This window comes from Eptatretus burgeri, chromosome 15 (genome assembly GCF_056783735.1).
Source record: "Eptatretus burgeri isolate ZD-2024b chromosome 15, Ebu_testis_v1, whole genome shotgun sequence".
NCBI lineage: Eukaryota > Metazoa > Chordata > Myxini > Myxiniformes > Myxinidae > Eptatretus > Eptatretus burgeri.
This window is the reverse complement of record NC_140975.1, coordinates 64953812-64971084: the sequence shown is the minus strand read 5'-3', so window position 1 is coordinate 64971084 and position 17273 is coordinate 64953812. Positions and strand designations below refer to the sequence as shown.

The following is a 17273-nucleotide window of genomic DNA, read 5'->3' as shown; positions in this document are numbered from 1 at the left end:
GGAACCTGTCAAGTAACAGAGAAATAGAGTTTTCGTCACCATGCACTGATTTTTCCTTCTCTTCACTTCCATTTCTTCTGATCTTTTTTGTTTCATTTAAGGCCTGGCCTCCGAAGTCTATACAACAGTCTATGACTGGAGCCTTTAACATTAAAATATAAAATAAATGCAACAGGCATGACAGTTTAGAAAGCTTTTCTGTTTTTTGTATATTATTGTGAGATTTTACATTTTATTGTATTTTCATTATTTACCTTTTTTCTCTGTATTTAAGCTAAGATTAATGGTAAATGAAGAAATGAAGTTTGGTTCCAAAATTCCATAAATCCATTTCTATTGTTTTGAGAAAAATGACAATTACAGCTGTAGGAAAATAAAGAATAAAACTTTTTTTCCAGTTCTGATATTGATTGTATAACTAATAAATGATTTTCAAATCTTCAAACAAAATCCAGAACTTAAATATCTTTGAAAAAAGTCATTTTGTTTTTTACTTCGCCAAAACACCATGTATCCACTGTCTGAATTTTTCTCAAAATGCCATAAATCTATACTATACATGCATTTTATTATGATGAAATAAGTGTAATTCTCTATGAAACCACCAATGTTTTCTTGTCAAATTCAATAAAGACCACCTTTCTTGAAGAGAAAACCTCTGTAAAGTGACCACCTCTTTCATCAGACCATCAATTTATGTCCAATAAACTTCTTCAAAGATCTGACCTTTCTGCATTAACTTTGCATCACGAAAGCTACAACAGAATCTCACAGCAAGATCACCTATATAAAGAAAACACCACTTTTCTGTCCTCCTACAGTCTACATTTTGCAGACATTTTTGCAACCATTTTGGTTTTTGATCATCATCAAGCGAAGCAGGGCCTGATTCAGACCAACTTTGTCAGGCACTTCATTAATTCCAGGCCTGGTTCATGGCAAGATCTCCCTCCATCAGTAAATCAGCATGGCATAGACGAGAGTTCAAACGGACTGTGTGGGTTACACGTAACTTTGGGCACCTTCCCAATACAACAATGGAGAATCCTCTTCACTTTTCCAGTTCATGATCGTCCTTTGATTTTCTCCATTTCTTACTCTCAATCATTCATGCTTCTTCGAAGGATGCTCCAAAATGCGTGCTATCTGGCAAAACCGTGGTCACTACCATATTGGAAAAATTGCGGGTGCTGATTGGCTGAAGGGACGTATATCATTTTGTGAAAAAACTGGCATGGTGTTGAGTGCGTTTTTTCAATGAAAAGGTGTAATTACAGTGCAGAATAATGGCATATATGGCAATTTGGCAAAAAATGGATACATTACTACTGTTAGCTACCCTTTCACAATCTTTTGGTGTTGGTAACTTAAAGTTTTTGAATTTGGCGTTTATGTCATTTGTGAACCAAAGTCTTTAAATAATATTTTGTGAAACAATAAAAATGCCAAATTTTAAAAGCCCTTCTTCAGCTTGAAGTACCCATCTTCTGGCAAAGCATTTTAATTAATTCTTTACAAACATTACACTCTGGCCTTCAACAAATCATCCGAGGAGAAAGAACTCCAAACATTTGATTCACAGAAGGCAATACTGTACTTCCCTATTCCTCCTTTTTCAAGAATCTTAAGAAACAAACAAACATAAACACAGACTTGAAACACGTCCACCAATATCATATAAACTCTTAACCCTATTCATCACAGAAGAGATAAATATTCATTTAATTTAACAAAAATTCATGTAAGTAGAACAAAAAAGATGTGGATGTATTTGCTACAGAAATGAGGATCACCTCCTACTCAACAACGCTACACTTGAAAACTGGGAGAAAGAATCTCTGAACTTTAAACCATGTTGATTGACTACAATAAGACATTCGATAATGCCTCACACTCATTGATCATCCATTTCATGAAACTGTACAAAAATGAACCAAATACAATTGGCTTAATAGAAGACAGAGTTAAACTATGAAGCACAAGTTTGATAATACATCAATCAGAAGTCTATTATGCTGGGATTATGGGTTTCCTGGGTCAAAACTAAGATCCAGGCTTTCAATGACATCTTGGATGCTGCTCTCCTGTCTGTGCCTCTTTGTGGTGAGGATGTTGAGGTCATGGAGAGATTCACTTCCCTTGGCAGTAATATTCATGTCTCTGCTGGCTGTGACTCAGAGGTCAATAGACGTCTGGGTCGGGCCTGGGGAGTCAAGGATTCACTGGATAATGGGGTGTGGCACTGCCGGTACCTGTTCGGGAGGATGAAAGTCCGAGTCTTCAGGTCCTTGGTGCTTCCAGTCTTGCTCTATGGATGCGAGACTTGAACTCTGACCAAGGATCTGAGATGGAGACTTAATTCCTTTGGTACCAGGTCTCTTCGGAGAATCCTTGGCTATCGCTGGTCAGACTTTGTGCCCAACGAGCGGTTGCTGAGAGAGACTCAGATGAGATTTGTTACCTGCATAGTCCGTGAGCGTCAGCTGCGGATGTATGGACATGTGGCTCGTTTTCCTGATGCTGATCCTGCTCACCAGATTCTCTCAGCGAGGGAGTCTCCTGAGTGGAGGAGACCAATGGGACGACCACATGCCTTGCGGTTGCAGCAGGTTGATCGGCATCTCAAGGAGATGGGGATGGGCCAGGCATATGCCTGGGGGATGGCCAGACGGAGGCCCCTGGAGTACTGGCGGAAAGTGGATGCAGCGACGTGCTGCTCTGGCACATGCTCCCATACCTGACCTGACAAGTCTACACTCCTATTGTTACTACTACTGACCGATTGACTGTTTCCCTGTGCCATCGGGCATATATTACTGCACACTTATCTGACAGAAATTATCTGACACCATCTGGAAAGGTCTTGGGCCATGTCTTCAATCTCATCTGGGTTGATTTTGATGGTTCTGGTCTCCATTATAGTTCATCTAAGGTTTTTTTTTTAAAAAGTTTGGCCAAACTAGTTTAATTTTGCGCCAAAATTTATTTTTTCACTTGTGACGTTTGAATTTCTGATGTAATCAAACTTGTAATTTTTTTTGTCTCATTTTCTTTCATTTCCCTTCCAGTTGGCCAACAGGATCTTTTTAATCTGAGTGATTCATAAATAGGTGGGGAATTAGTGGCTTAAAGAAACGCAGAAATCACCCTTTGATTTACCTCATGCCTAACAGGTTACGCCATCTTCCCATTGAGAGAATAATTTTGGTCACTGACAGTGTGCCAGCACGAACATGCAAAAATATGTGAAAACTTTCCTAGAAACTTTGACTCATTGCAAAACCTGAAAACATATCTGAGTGAAAAAACAATTTGAGGGAAATGGCAGAAAGAGATTCTACAAAATACCTTCATTATACTTGTTGAATTGACGTGAATGTATCATCTGCTTATTGAGTTCTGATTCAAGGACGATAAAAGATCCTCTTGCGATCGAATCAAGGTGAATAAGGTCAGTCGAATATCCCAATGAGCTGTGAACAGGTTATTGAAAAGAGAGTACGAGAACATACACTGATTAGGGATTGACCTAATTCATTTGTACATTGTAAATTCACTTTACACTAAACTTTCTAATGTCAAAATTAAATTCACCAATAGATTTCGGCAAATTAATTTTTCTAGGATTTGGGATTTGAATTTCTCATTTTGAACATTATACATATTATAATATTGTTGTGGCTCTGTGAAGCTGGCACTCCCTGAAGGCAATGGCACCAAACATACAGCGGTTCTGAGACATTATTTCACTTGTATTCATTCATTTAGCCATTTCATGATGTCTTGAAGGTAAATGTGACAAGATGCATTGTGTATGGCTTATATATATATATATATATATATATATATATATATATATATATATATATATATATATATATATATATATATATATATATATATATATATATATATATATATATATATATATATATTTATACAGCTCTGGGAAAAAATAGGAGACCACCCCAAAAAAAATTTCATTCAGCATCTCTACATGTATGGCAGCCATTCCATTCCAGTGTCTGTTGAATTCCAACACAGGCACACCTCATTCTACTTAGTGAGGTACTGATTAGGTGATCACCTGAACCTAATCTTATTTAACAAGGAAAAGTATAAAAACCACTGCTGTGGTCATCACTATCCTCTTGAAATAGGACCAGCTGGATGGCAAACACAGTGCTAGTAGTACCTCAAAAGTAATTGGAATCAAAAAATAACTATTGACCATGCCAAAAGAGTTGAAAAGAAAAGTTTTGAGTGAGGGAAAGAAGGGTTCAATTCTGGCTTTACTAGCAGAGGGATACAGTGAGTGTCACGTTGCTTCCATCCTTAAAATTTCAAAGACGGCAGTTCATATGAACAAGGTCAAGCAGCAGACATTGGGGACAACAAAGCTGCAGACTGGAAGAGGGCGAAATCGACTTTCCACTGACCGGGATGACCGCCAACTCATTCGAATGTCACTCAACAACCGTAGGATGACGTTAAGTGACCGAAAAAGAAATAATGGCAAACGGCAGCTGGGGTGAAGTGCACGGCGAGGATGGTTCGAAACAGGCTCCGAGGGGCAGGGCTGAAGTCGTGCAAAGCTAGAAAAAAGCCCTTCATCAATGAGAAGCAAAGAAGAGCCAGGCTGAGGTTTGCAAAAGACCATAAGGATTGGACCGTAGAGGACTGGAGTAAGGTCATCTTCTCTGATGAGTCCAATTTTCAGCTTTGCCCAACACCTGGTCATCAAATGGTTAGACGGAGACCTGGAGAGGCCTACAAGCCACAGTGTCTCGCACCCACTGTGAAATTTGGTGGAGGATCGATGATGATCTGGGGGTGCTTCAGCAAGGCTGCAATCGGGCAGATTTGTCTTTGTGAAGGACTCATGAATCAAGCCACGTACAAGGTTGTCCTGGAAGAACTCTTGCTTCTTTCTGCTCTGACAATGTTCCCCAACTCTGAGGATTGGTTTTTCCAGCAGGACAATGCTCCATGCCACACAGCTAGGTCAATCAAGGTGTGGATGGAGGACCATCAGATCAAGATCCTGTCATGGCCAGCCCAATCTCCAGACCTGAACCCCATTGAAAACCTCTGGAATGTAAATAAGAGGAAGATTGATGGTCACAAGCCATCAAACAAAGCCGAGATTCTTGAATTTTTGCGCCAAGAGTGGCATAAAGTCACCCAACAGAAATGTGAAAGACTGGTGGAGAGCATGCCAAGACGCATGAAAGCTGTGATTGAAAATCAGGGTTATTCTACAAAATATTGATTTCTGAACTCTTCCTAAGTTAAAACATTAGTATTGTGTTGTTTAAAAATGAATATGAACTTGTTTTGTTTGTATTATTTGAGGTCTGAAAACACTGAATCTTTGTTGTTATTTTGACGAGTTGTCATTTTCTGCAAATAAATGCTCTAAATGATAATACTTTTATTCGGAATTTGGGAGAAATGTTGTCAGTAGTTCATAGAATAAAACAAAAATGTTCATTTTACTGAAACACATACCTATAAATAGTAAAACCAGAGAAACTGATCATTTTGCAGTGGGCTCTTAATTTTTTTCCAGAGAGATATATATATATATATATATATATATATATATATATATATATATATATATATATATATATATATATATATATATATATATATATATATATATATATATATATATATATATATATACACTTAGGTGAATGCACCCGGCGCTGCCCGGATTCTTTTTGAATGAATTTGATCTTCTATACATATGTCTGACGCGAGCACAGTATCAGTTCCCTATTGGGCCATGGCAGTCATAGGCTAAGGGGGTTGGTGAGGGGGAAACACACCCCTTCCCCCCCCCCCCCGGCCGAGGGGCCTTGCCACATCGCCTATAACCTTCCCGGGACCCATCCCGACATTTTTTGTTTCAGTGGTCAGCTCCTATCTTTCACCTTTCAGGAAATTAGCGCGTGCAGGCAAACAAAGAAACAGACAAACCAAAACTTAAAATCATATGTTAGATATATTGTATATGGCGTTGGCCCCATCTCAATCGGCTGAACTTGAAAAATTAACGTTACGAAATCAAGTGATGACATCATAATTCGGAAACCGGAAGTCGGAAGTACAATTCTTTTACATCGGGACACTCCCGAGTACATGTTCTGTCAGCATGTGAAGTTTGGTGAGGATCAGTCCAGTACTTTTCGCGTGCATAGGTCACAGAGAAACACACAATCAGGTGATGACGTCATAATTCGGAAACCGGAAGTCGGAAGTACAATTCTTTTACATCGGGACACTCCCGGGTACATGTTCTGTCAGCATGTGAAGTTTGGTGAGGATCAGTCCAGTACTTTTCGCGTGCATAGGTCACAGAGAAACACACACACAGACAGACACACTTTCAAATATATATATATATATATATATATATATATATATATATATATATATATATATATATATATATATATATATATATATATATATATATATATATTTATATATAAATATATATATAAAAATATATATATATATATATATATATATATATATATATATATTTTGTGACGAATTTGGAATTCAATTGCACACAACATACAGGTTCCCTTAGTCAGCTATGTCGATAAGTGCATGTTCCCTAGATTGCTCGCCTTCCATTGTTTAAATGTTTTGAAATTGATTAGATGCTCTGCGGATCGAATTAATAGTTAGGGAGCGAAAAATGGAGACGTCCCACCCCCTCTTCTGCGAAGAGGAAGAAGAACCCTGCGGTGACGTCAACAACTCCCTCCCACCCGTGGTTGAGCGGGGGGGGTGGATCAAGAGGGCATGAGTCACGCCCGGTGTGGGGGAGGGGGTGCAAAGGATAAAGAGGACATCTTTTCTTTGTTCAAAAAAAAGAGTCCCGTTCTGAGTCCCGTGGGCAGAGTTCGTGTGCTGAGTCCCGTGGGAGGAGTAAGCTTTTTGCTTCGGAGAGAGCAGTCGTTCAGCAGGCCATCAGGTCTTGCTTGGCTTGCGTGGCTTGAGGCCTTCGGAAGCTTTTTGCTTCGGCTGGCTCAGTGAGCTTTGGCTGCTGCTTTGTTTTGGAAGGAACTTGAGCCGGTTGTTCGGCTCGAGCTGCGAGTGGAGGCTTCTTCCTCTTCTTCCACTTCCTCTTGGTTTGTGGAGCCTGTCGTTCTCCATTTTGTTTCCCGGCTTAGTGCGACGCGTCGGCCTCTTCTTGGAGTTGATTCCTCGGGGAAGCGACGCATCGACAGGAAGGATCGGCGCCTCATCTCACCGGCACGTGTTGAGAAGCGTGGGAGGATTCGCGCGAGCTCGGGAAGGATCACGGCGATTTGGATCCAGCTCGCTGTCGCTGGAGCCCGGGTCTGGACAAGTTGAAGACCACACGAGGTGGAAAGGTTCGAGTCAAGCTCTGAGTTTCAGCTCACCTGTCCTCCGAGCTGGAGCTCGTAATTAAAGGCCTCAGCCACCATTTCTTGTGTGTGTGTGTGTGTGTGTGTGTGTGTGTGTGTGTGTGTGTGTGTGTGTGTGTGTGTGTGTGTGTGCGCGCGCGCGTACGTGTGTCCGTGGGCCCGTCTAATAAGTAGGAACTGTTGTTAAGTGTAAATGACTGTACATAATAAGTAGACGGTTGTAGTTATTTTGTCGTGCTTTTGTTGCTTGCATAATTGCATACGTGTTTTGCCTTATTTAATTGCATACGTGTTTTATTATAATAAATGTCCTTGTGTGAATGTAATCTGCTCGTTGCATCCATTCCCTCATTGACTGAACATTTCGTGTGTTGGGAGTTAGAAAGCCGTTGGTTTGCCGTAATAGGGGGACATTGGGACCGACGGTTCTCGGCGATTACGCCACTCGGAATCGCGCACGGACAAGCTCGCCTCGGCGGTTTGTTCCGTACGAGATCCGTCGAGGGTGCAATACTGGAATACCCCGGTAGTTCGATCACGTGGGTATTTAGGTACATTGAAGATTGGCAATCGACCCTACCCCACGTGATCTGCCGATTGGCGTATTTCGGTTCTTGTACAAGGACCCGTCGCTCGGAGTTATCCGGGTGGCGATCTATATTCCGGGCGATCAGTCGGGCCGACTGGACTTGCGGCTCCGTTCAGAGCGGTCGGTTGGCGGCCGACCCCCGGCCTGTAACTATATATATATATATATATATATATATATATATATATATATATATATATATATATATATATATATATATATATATATATATATATATATATTGTCCCAAAAGTCTCCATGCATAGGGAAAATTAACACTTTTAGCAAAATGCAACTTTATTTACAAAACGTTCTCCACATGATTGCCAATTATTTGTAAACACACACAAAGTCGTCTCTCTCACTCATAGTGAACTTGTGGCAACAAATCTGGCGTTATGCATGTAATTCCACTTCGAATGCGTTCCTTTAAATGCTCCATGTTCTGAATCTTGTCATGTTTGTCGTGTGTGATGTGCTTGCCATGTTTCCTGTTAAAGTCGATTGCAACCTTGCGACAACTTCGTGAACCAGCCATGCGAATGATTTCAATACGTTCTTCTTTTGACAAAGGCATTCTTGAAGGGAATCTGAAAAAAAAAAGATATAAGCTATGTATGAAGAATTTCAGGAGACATTTTGCTGAAAGTCTTAATTTTCCCTATATATGGAGACTTTTGGGACACCCTGTGTATAAAAATATAATTGACACCTCCCACGCTCCTCCAGCCGAAGAAGCTGCATAAAGCAACCCAAGAAGGCCTGCACAAGGAAAGCGCTTTAGCTGTTTCAAACCCTTCCCAAAGTTCCTCCACAGCAATAAAGACGTTCACACATAGTACACACATGATAATCCCAAAGCTACACATCCCCTCAGCTACCGCACGGATTTCATCACTTGTTGGTGAATCATCAGCCATAGCGCAGACAGCAATGCATTCCAATGAGGCTCCCAAGCATCTACCATGTGCAAACATCAAAAGCAGTCAATATCTAAATGAAGAAAGACCCAACCACATCTCTCACCCATGAATGGAGAGAAGAGCCAATCAGCTCTCACTTAATCAACGAAACCCAGGTGGCTCGGATGATATAAACAATTGACCCCTCCCACACTCCTCTAGTCAAAGAAGCTGCATAAATCAACCCAAGAAGACCCACACAAGGTAAGGGTTTTGCTGTTTCGAACCCTTCCCAGAGTTCCTCAACAACTATAAAGACATTCACACATTGTACACACATGAGAATTCCAATGATATACACCCTCTCAGCTACCAGACCGGTTTCATCGCTTATTGGCAAATCATCAGCGATAGCATAAACAGCATGCATACCAATGAGGCTCCCAAGCATGTACCATGTGCAAACGTCAAAACCAGTCAGTATATAAATGAAGAAAGACCACCCACATCTCTCACCTGTGAGTGGAGGGAATAGCCCCAATCAGCTCTCGCCTAATCAACTCAACCCAACTAAAACTGTGGGAGGGTCAATTGTTTTTATAATCCTTGCCACCTGGTTTTATTTGATTAGGTGAGAGCTGATTGGAGCTATTCCCTCCATTCACAGGTGAGAGATGTGGGTAGGTCTTACTATATATATATATATATATATATATATATATATATATATATATATATATATATATATATATATATATATATATATATATATATATATATATATATATATATATATATATATATAACATTTTCTTCGTACAACAAAACAAATATGCATTTCAATAGAATAGACATGTCATTATCAAAGCTTTTCAACTTGCACTCCTCAGGATAAAACTTAAGCAGATGAAGAATAAGTACCAAACCCTCATTTACTTCAGTTGCAATTTAATGTGCTCAACGTTGATTGGTTGAGAGGAAGAAAGGACAGGATTACCTGATTGGTGGAACCATAGGGCATCATGAATAATGATTAGGCAGAGATGAATCACCAAAGTACCGGCGGAAACATAACGCTAATTAGCTGAGGGCTAGTTAGGGGGTGGGGAGGTGGAGGGTGGTGGTTTTGACGATGACTCAAAGTTGACTGTGCTACTGTTGTCACACAGTCAAGCCATCATAACTCCGAACAGAGACAGCTAACTCCGGCTTTTAAGAATGTACACAGGACTACAACTATTCCCTGTGCCTCTGCAATTGGTTACCATCTACTGAATAATCCACAGGGTGCAGAGCAATACCGTATCGGCTGGTTTAAAATCCTGAGTAGAGGACGCAGTTTAGCTCACCTTCGTGCAATGGAGGCCGCATTCATCAGGTCATCCAATCCCATTCTTTGTCGACAGAAAGAATTTGCCCAAACTTTATATCTATTCTGATTATGATGGCTTGACTGTGTGACAACAGTACCACAGTCAACTTTGAGTCATCGTGAAAACCACCACCCTCCCCCTCCCCACCCCCTAACTAGCCCTCAGGTAATTAGAATTATGTTTCTGCCGGTACTTTGGTGATTCATCACCGCCTAATAATAATAATAATAATAATAATAATAATAATAATAATATGTATATATAATTATATACAGGGTGTTTCAAAAAGAATGATGCAACATGATATATTTAAATGAAACAGAAACCTCAGGACCATGAACCAAACATTTCTCGAAAGCTTATGACATGGTATTTTCTATCACTGATTGCTATTGCAGTAAGTCACTGCCAGAGTTAGTGAGCGCCCAAGGTCTGAAATTGGCATTTACACAAAATCCTTGTAATTGTCGAAACTGTTGAAACTGTCGAAACACGCTCTCGAAACCAGGGCATTTAAGATTATCGGCATCTCCCTCAATGAAGCTGAGTCTTTGGGCCTCTCACTCAATCACCGCAGGTTGGTCGGTGGTCTTTCTGTCTTCTACCGACTCCTCTCCAGCCTTGCCCCCCCCTGCTCTCTCTGCGATTTGTCCCCACCACATTTCCACAGGGCGCTCAAGGTCCGCCAACAACCCCCTTCTGGTAAAACTACCAAAATCACGAATCAATGCTCATCTTCACTCTTTCATTCCTCTTTTTTTCCTGCCTTTGGAATAAACTTCCTCACTCTATTCTTTCCCATTCTTCCCTCCAGGCTTTCAAAACAGCTGTTCACCACCACCTCTTATCTTCCCCCATCCAAATCCTCGATCTTTTCTTCCCTCGATAATCCACCCAAGCCCACTTCCTTCAATTCCCCTGCTTTATTTCCTGAAAGTCCCTGTAATGTCCATCTTCTCTTCGCCATGTTCCCCGTCCCATCTCCATCCCTCTCCCTTCCACAGTTCACCTAATGTGTCTGTTCCCCACTGTTTTGTCCCTTCCACTCCCGCCCCGCCCCTCTTGTCTCATGCCCCCTTGCTGTGAGTTGTGTGTTAGCTCTCATACGAGCCTCGAGAAGGTATACAAAAAAAAAAATTGATATTCTCGATGTGTGCCCCTCCAAGGTTCAGACAGGCATTGATCCTGACTCCAAAGTTCTGTCCAACTTTCCTGTAGGTCTCATGTGTCACTGCTTGGAAGGTCGTCTGACACCTCCTCCTTCAGATCATCCAGTGTGGCAGGGCGGTTGGCGTAGACAGAGCCCTTGGCAGCCTCCAGAACCAGTATTCAAGTTTGGACTCTGGGGTGCCCAGTCATGGGTGGTACCCAGGGCAACGAGGCGGTTTCTGAAGAGCTTCCACAGGAAAGTGATGGTGTCACCAGCTGTATGTGGGAGTGCACCATTCTGCATAAACCAGGTCATACTGAGCTGGTTTGGGGTGACCTTTTGTGTTAAATCATTATGGAACTTCTGGAACACGGCCTGGTAGCGCTCACCATTGATCATCACCGTCCTGCTGTCGTCATTCTCAAACCAGTAAGTCCCAAGCGTTCCCCAAGTGGCATTCAAGGTGCAGATGCATGTGACCTTTGGTCCTTTCAGGTACCTCTCAGTGATCTTAGGTGGTTCTACCCCACAGAAAAAAATGTTGTTGTGGTTGTTGATGGCACCGTTCAAGTGGAAATGGGCTTCATCACTGACCCAGATCAGATTGGTCCAGTTCAGATTGATCCAGTTTGGGTACTGCTCCATCCTGTCACTGAGACAATTGCGCATATCAAGTCTCCTTCTCATGTCATCTTGACTCAGTTCATGCCTAATAGAGAGGATGTATGGGAAAAGCTTCAGTTCCTTAATGAGGATACACCAGACTGATGTTGGTTTGATGCCGAGCTTCTGGGAGCACTGGCGGTGGGACTTCTTGGGACTGTCCACTGCAGAAACCCGCACGGCGTTGATGTTGGCTTTGTTCTTGGTTACTGATGCTGCCTGCCACTGTTGCCCTTGCTGTGGTTGTGCACTGTACCCTTGTGCTCAAAATGTTTCACAATACATTGAATGGCACAATTTGTGGGTCCATCACGTGTTCTGAGGTGGTATTCCTTGCAGAACCTCCGGCGGGTGTCTGCATATGATTTAGTCTCATGCCACAGAGCCACCATTTTTGTCTTCTGCCTCACTGTCAATGGCATAGTTGAGCTACGGAGCTAGAAATTCCAGGGACCAAATACCACGATAACACCACTAAACCCTGAAAAGGAAAACAGAACAGATAAAAAAACAAAGAAATGGCACGAAGTCAAAGTTGTATTAACCTTGATGAAACACCCTGTGGATATATATATATATATATATATATATATATATATATATATATATATATATATATATATATATATATATATATATATATATATATGTATGTACATAGATATTTATAGGATGTTTTTCACAATTATGAGTCTTTCCTTCGGATAACTTTGTGAATGCCACCACCACCACATATGTGAGCAGCCAATATTGCCCATGATTCAAAACTGATAAGTAATAATGCTCTGTGACTTAACAAATCAAACTGATGAATTTAATAAAGCAAAATACATGCAAATGGACGATAAAAGTTGTACAAAATCATGACTGAGATCCCTTTCCCTCTGTCCCCAAACTTTAAACAATGCAAAGATGGCTATTTGCACTTCCTTCTCATCTCAAGGTCAAACCTTTAGAATTAGCTCGATGTGTTGAGTGCCCACATTGTAAACTGTATGTACTCTTCGGCTTAATCGGAAATGATTTACCGTAATCTATTATTTGGCACTCACTCAGTGTCAATGGGTAATTGAGCAATCGTGCCCTTTAACCAACATTCGTTTTTATTCAAAACTCATTGTATTCTTCACAGAAGCATTTAAGAAGTTTTTTTTCCTACTGTGGCCAATGTGTGTATTTTCATCAATATGAAAACTGTGTACAAATATACAAATGTGCATATGGGGTGAAAGCTTAGGAGGACATGGGGGTGTTAGTTTATTTATTTTTATTTGCACATAGATTAATATAATGATGCACCGTGTCACCCAGGTCATGCAATTAATAACTCTTCTTCTTCTTCTTCTTTCGGCTGCTCCCGTTAGGGGTCGCCACAGCGGATCATCCGTATGATCCGCATAGTGATTTGGCACATGTTTTACGCCGGATGCCCTTCCTGACGCAACCCTGGTCGCCTCTTACGACACAGGGATATGGTACACCTATTTTAACAGGGGTATACACCGGCACAGTATACTGGTACTCATCTCGCCGACCTCGGAAGGATGACAGGCTGTCAACCCCCTGGTGTATTAATTCAGTGGCCTAACGGGGCTTGAACTCAGGACCTTTTTGGATCCCAAGCCGCTGCCCTAACCACTGCGCCAACACCAGGTATTCATGCAATTAATAACTATGTATCAAATTAAATAAAGGCTGATTGATTAGAGGGTTATTCCTTTTCATACTGAAGGCTCTCTGGTTCTTTGCCTTCTGGCAGCTTCACGGCTCCCACTGATGCCAAACATCTTTTTTATTTGCTTTGATCTTCCAGCTTGAGCTGAGTCCTCCACATTTTACCAGTCTCGCATTTGAATGCTAATAATTAAATAGTTCCAGTGTGACTACTACGTGTCTATACATGGTAAGTTGAACTTGTAAATATTGACTTGATTTTGTTTGGTTTATTTTCAGAGAGAGATTTTTGGTTCACGGTTAAGGTGGCTTGCTTAAGATATTAAGGTCCTGAGTTCAAGCACCTGTTGTGCCATAAATAACACCAGGTGGGTTTAATCAGCCTATCATCCTACTCAGGGCAACAAAATGAATACCAGCTTACTGAAAAAAATGAGTCATTCGAGTATCCTATGTCAGAGTGGTGACCCGTCCAGGATTGTGCCCCCGAAACCAATGAAACTGCTTCGACAGCCATATGCACCTGACGGCGTGAAAGGAATGGTTATTGGTTATGTTTACAAGGTGAATGATATATTAATTTTGGAGCGAACTTATTTATTCAAGGTAAATCCTCTGGTAATGCATTACCTTATTCAAGGTCATGCAATTTCAAGAGAGCCAAATCCTCTTGGTGTGGTTCTGATGTGGTGTGAAGTCAGTGATCAGTGATGTGATGTCACAGCCATTGTTATTTTAGTGAGGAAGTTTGTTGGTCTCACGCCTTCAGAGTCGGTCTTTGCAACATGTTACTAAAACAAAGAATGAAAATGCCAAATTATTGTGCAGATGAGCGGGAAGAGGTTCAGAAGAAAACGTTTACCAAGTGGGTGAATTCACACCTTCAACGTGTGACCTGCCGTATCTTGGACCTCTACATGGACTTGCGAGATGGCCGAATGCTCATCAAACTCCTGGAAGTCCTTTGTGGAGAAGCACTGGTAAGGCCTGTGGTATTATGTTCATTTTTGATTCAGACAGGAATTTTCACTGCTTTGCGGCTTAACGTTGCACGTGTCAGACTTAAGTGTAGACTGCAGAGCATTGTAGGGTTTTTGTTTTTTTGAGTCCCATATTTTACTCGTGAGTTAATCAGATACCACCATATTCCGAAATGCATTTGCTCAAAGTCATTGAATTTTTTTTTTTTGTACTTAAAATATATAAGCCACATTCTGTTTAAAGTTGAGATTCATTAGCAAAGTTGAATGTGAAATCCCAAGAAAAGTGGAATTGCTCTCAATGAGTGTGCTTTATCAGTAGCCAAATAAAATCATCTCAACGATGTGAGCTTCCGATGAAAAATGAAAAAGACTTTGCTGTTTTAAAGATTTTGCATGGAATTTCAGTTGTAATGTGTCTCTCTTTCTCTAATGCAATGTTTGCTGATCTTTCATGAACAGAACAGCTAGAAAGACCCTTTGTCCATCTTTAATTTTAACCACATATTGTGCTTGTAAAAATTACTTCATCCAGAAGTTGGTATTGTCACTCAAACAAATTTTGGAGGGTAGGGAGGGTTGGGGGATGGGATAATGACATCCAGCCACCCATATCTTTTTCAGGAAAGAGAATATAAAAAAAAGAAAAAAAATGAGCCATTGTATTGTGTTTAAAATATTGTAACAGCTATGTGACTGTTATGTGACACAATCATTCTCAGAGATATACCCCAGAATTGTGGAATAGTGGTTGGTAAAATTGAGTGCGGAGGGTGGAAACACCGATGTCACTAATTATTTCACATATTTCGAAACCGTCACTCTAATGTGTTTTAAAGCCAATGGCAAACAAAGGTGGCAACCTCAGGTTGCAATAAAGCAATTTTATAATGATAACACTGGTCAACAATTTTTTACTTTCTGAATGTTGTCTAGATTTCTACAAGTGAATTAGGGTATTCTGGCACTGCTGAATCAGGAAATGGCATCCGTTTCTCTCCATCAGGTCAGGTTTTTGTGCTAAGTTGATTTGAAAAAATCAGATCTTGTGACAAAATCAATTACATTTTTGTGGCATTATCAGCTGATTTTTGTCAACACATATCATCCTAAACATGTTTTTAAGAAAAAAAAATGTTTTGCCAACAACATTTATTGATTACATGATAGAAACATCGATTACTGTCATCTGAATGGTGGGCATTGATAAAGGTAAGTACAAGTAAATTGCATGTTGCGTCACCACTGTTCAAACTTCAGTGCTTGAACTTCCGTTTCTTCGAACTCCTGGAATGTTCAGCGGCAGGGAGGTCTCTCTTCAGATTCCAACAGTAGTCAGCCATCATGACTGCGTCCCAGCGACCCTGATACCTGGTCTCCATCTCCTTCATGTCCTGATGGAATCTCTCCCCCTGCTCGTCACTCATTGAACCCAGGTTCTCAGGAAACCGGTTCATATGTGAAAATAGGTAGTGCATCTTGATGCTCATGTTGCAGCCCAGGTTTCTGAAAGCAGTCAGCATGTTGTTGACAAGTTCTGCGTAGTTTCTGGCTTTATTGTTGCCAAGAAAGTTCTTCACTACCAAAACAAATGTCTTCCACGCTTCCAGTTCCACTTCGTTCATTGAGTTTTTGAACTCTGGATCTCTGATGAGCTGACGGATCTGAGAACCATCAAAGATGCCAGCTTTCAACTTCTCCATGGTCAATCCTGGAAAAGCCTGGCACAAGTAAGTGAAGCAGTCACCATCTTTGTCCAGAGCCTTGGTGAAATGCTTGATTAAGCCGAGCTTGATGTGCAGCGGTGGGAAGAGTATTCTGTCTCTGTCCACCAGAGGGTCGTTGATGACGTTCCTTTCTTTGTATGGCACCAATTCCTCCCGCACAGGCCAGTCCTTCTTCGTGTAATGCTGAGCACGGTCCCTACTATCCCACATGCACAGAAAACATGGGTACTTGGTGAAGCCAGACTGTTGTCCCAACAAAAAGTTCACCATCTTCAGGTCAACACAAATAAACCACTTATGCTGATCATAACCAATTTTCTCCAGCACGTACTTCACCACTTCATACTTCTCCTTCAGTGTAGTCGAGTGAGCGATGGGTACAGAGGCAAACTGGTTGCCGTTGTGTAGCAGAACACATTTCAGTGATCGCTTGCTGCTGTCAATGAACAGTCTCCAATCTTTGGGTTCGTACTGTGGCACTCCAAGCTTGAGCAGAAGCGCATGTCATAAATTGGCGCATGTAGGTATTGTACATTCTTCAGAGTTCGTTATTTCAAGAAATACAACTTTTTTGTATCACATTATTACAAAATCTGCCCCATTAACTTTAGTTTTGATCCACGAACTTTATGCTTTGCCTCACCAATTTTTGGAAGATTTTGAGGTTTTATGACTTCAAACTGATCCCTTTTCGACATAATCACCCAGAACTATCGTACCTGAATACTTCTTGTCATTAAAATAATTATTTCCAATCAAAACAATGATTTGACATGACATTTTACCCCCACCAACTTCTT

The 17273-nt window shown here is 41.0% G+C and overlaps 1 protein-coding gene across 5 annotated transcripts in view; it reads left to right on the top strand.

Annotated features, from left to right (window-relative positions):
- LOC147012353 (spectrin beta chain, non-erythrocytic 1-like) overlaps window positions 1-17273 on the top strand; it is a 330873-nt gene that overhangs the window by 138884 nt on the left and 174716 nt on the right. For 4 of the 5 annotated variants that reach the window (XM_085856438.1, XM_085856436.1, XM_085856437.1 and 1 more), the window contains one exon: window positions 14595-14746. The exons of the other annotated variant lie outside the window; for it this stretch is intronic. In XM_085856438.1, the coding sequence (XP_085712564.1) occupies window positions 14595-14746 (152 nt within the window). The remainder of the gene's footprint in view (window positions 1-14594; window positions 14747-17273) is intronic. 5 annotated transcript variants of the gene reach the window in all.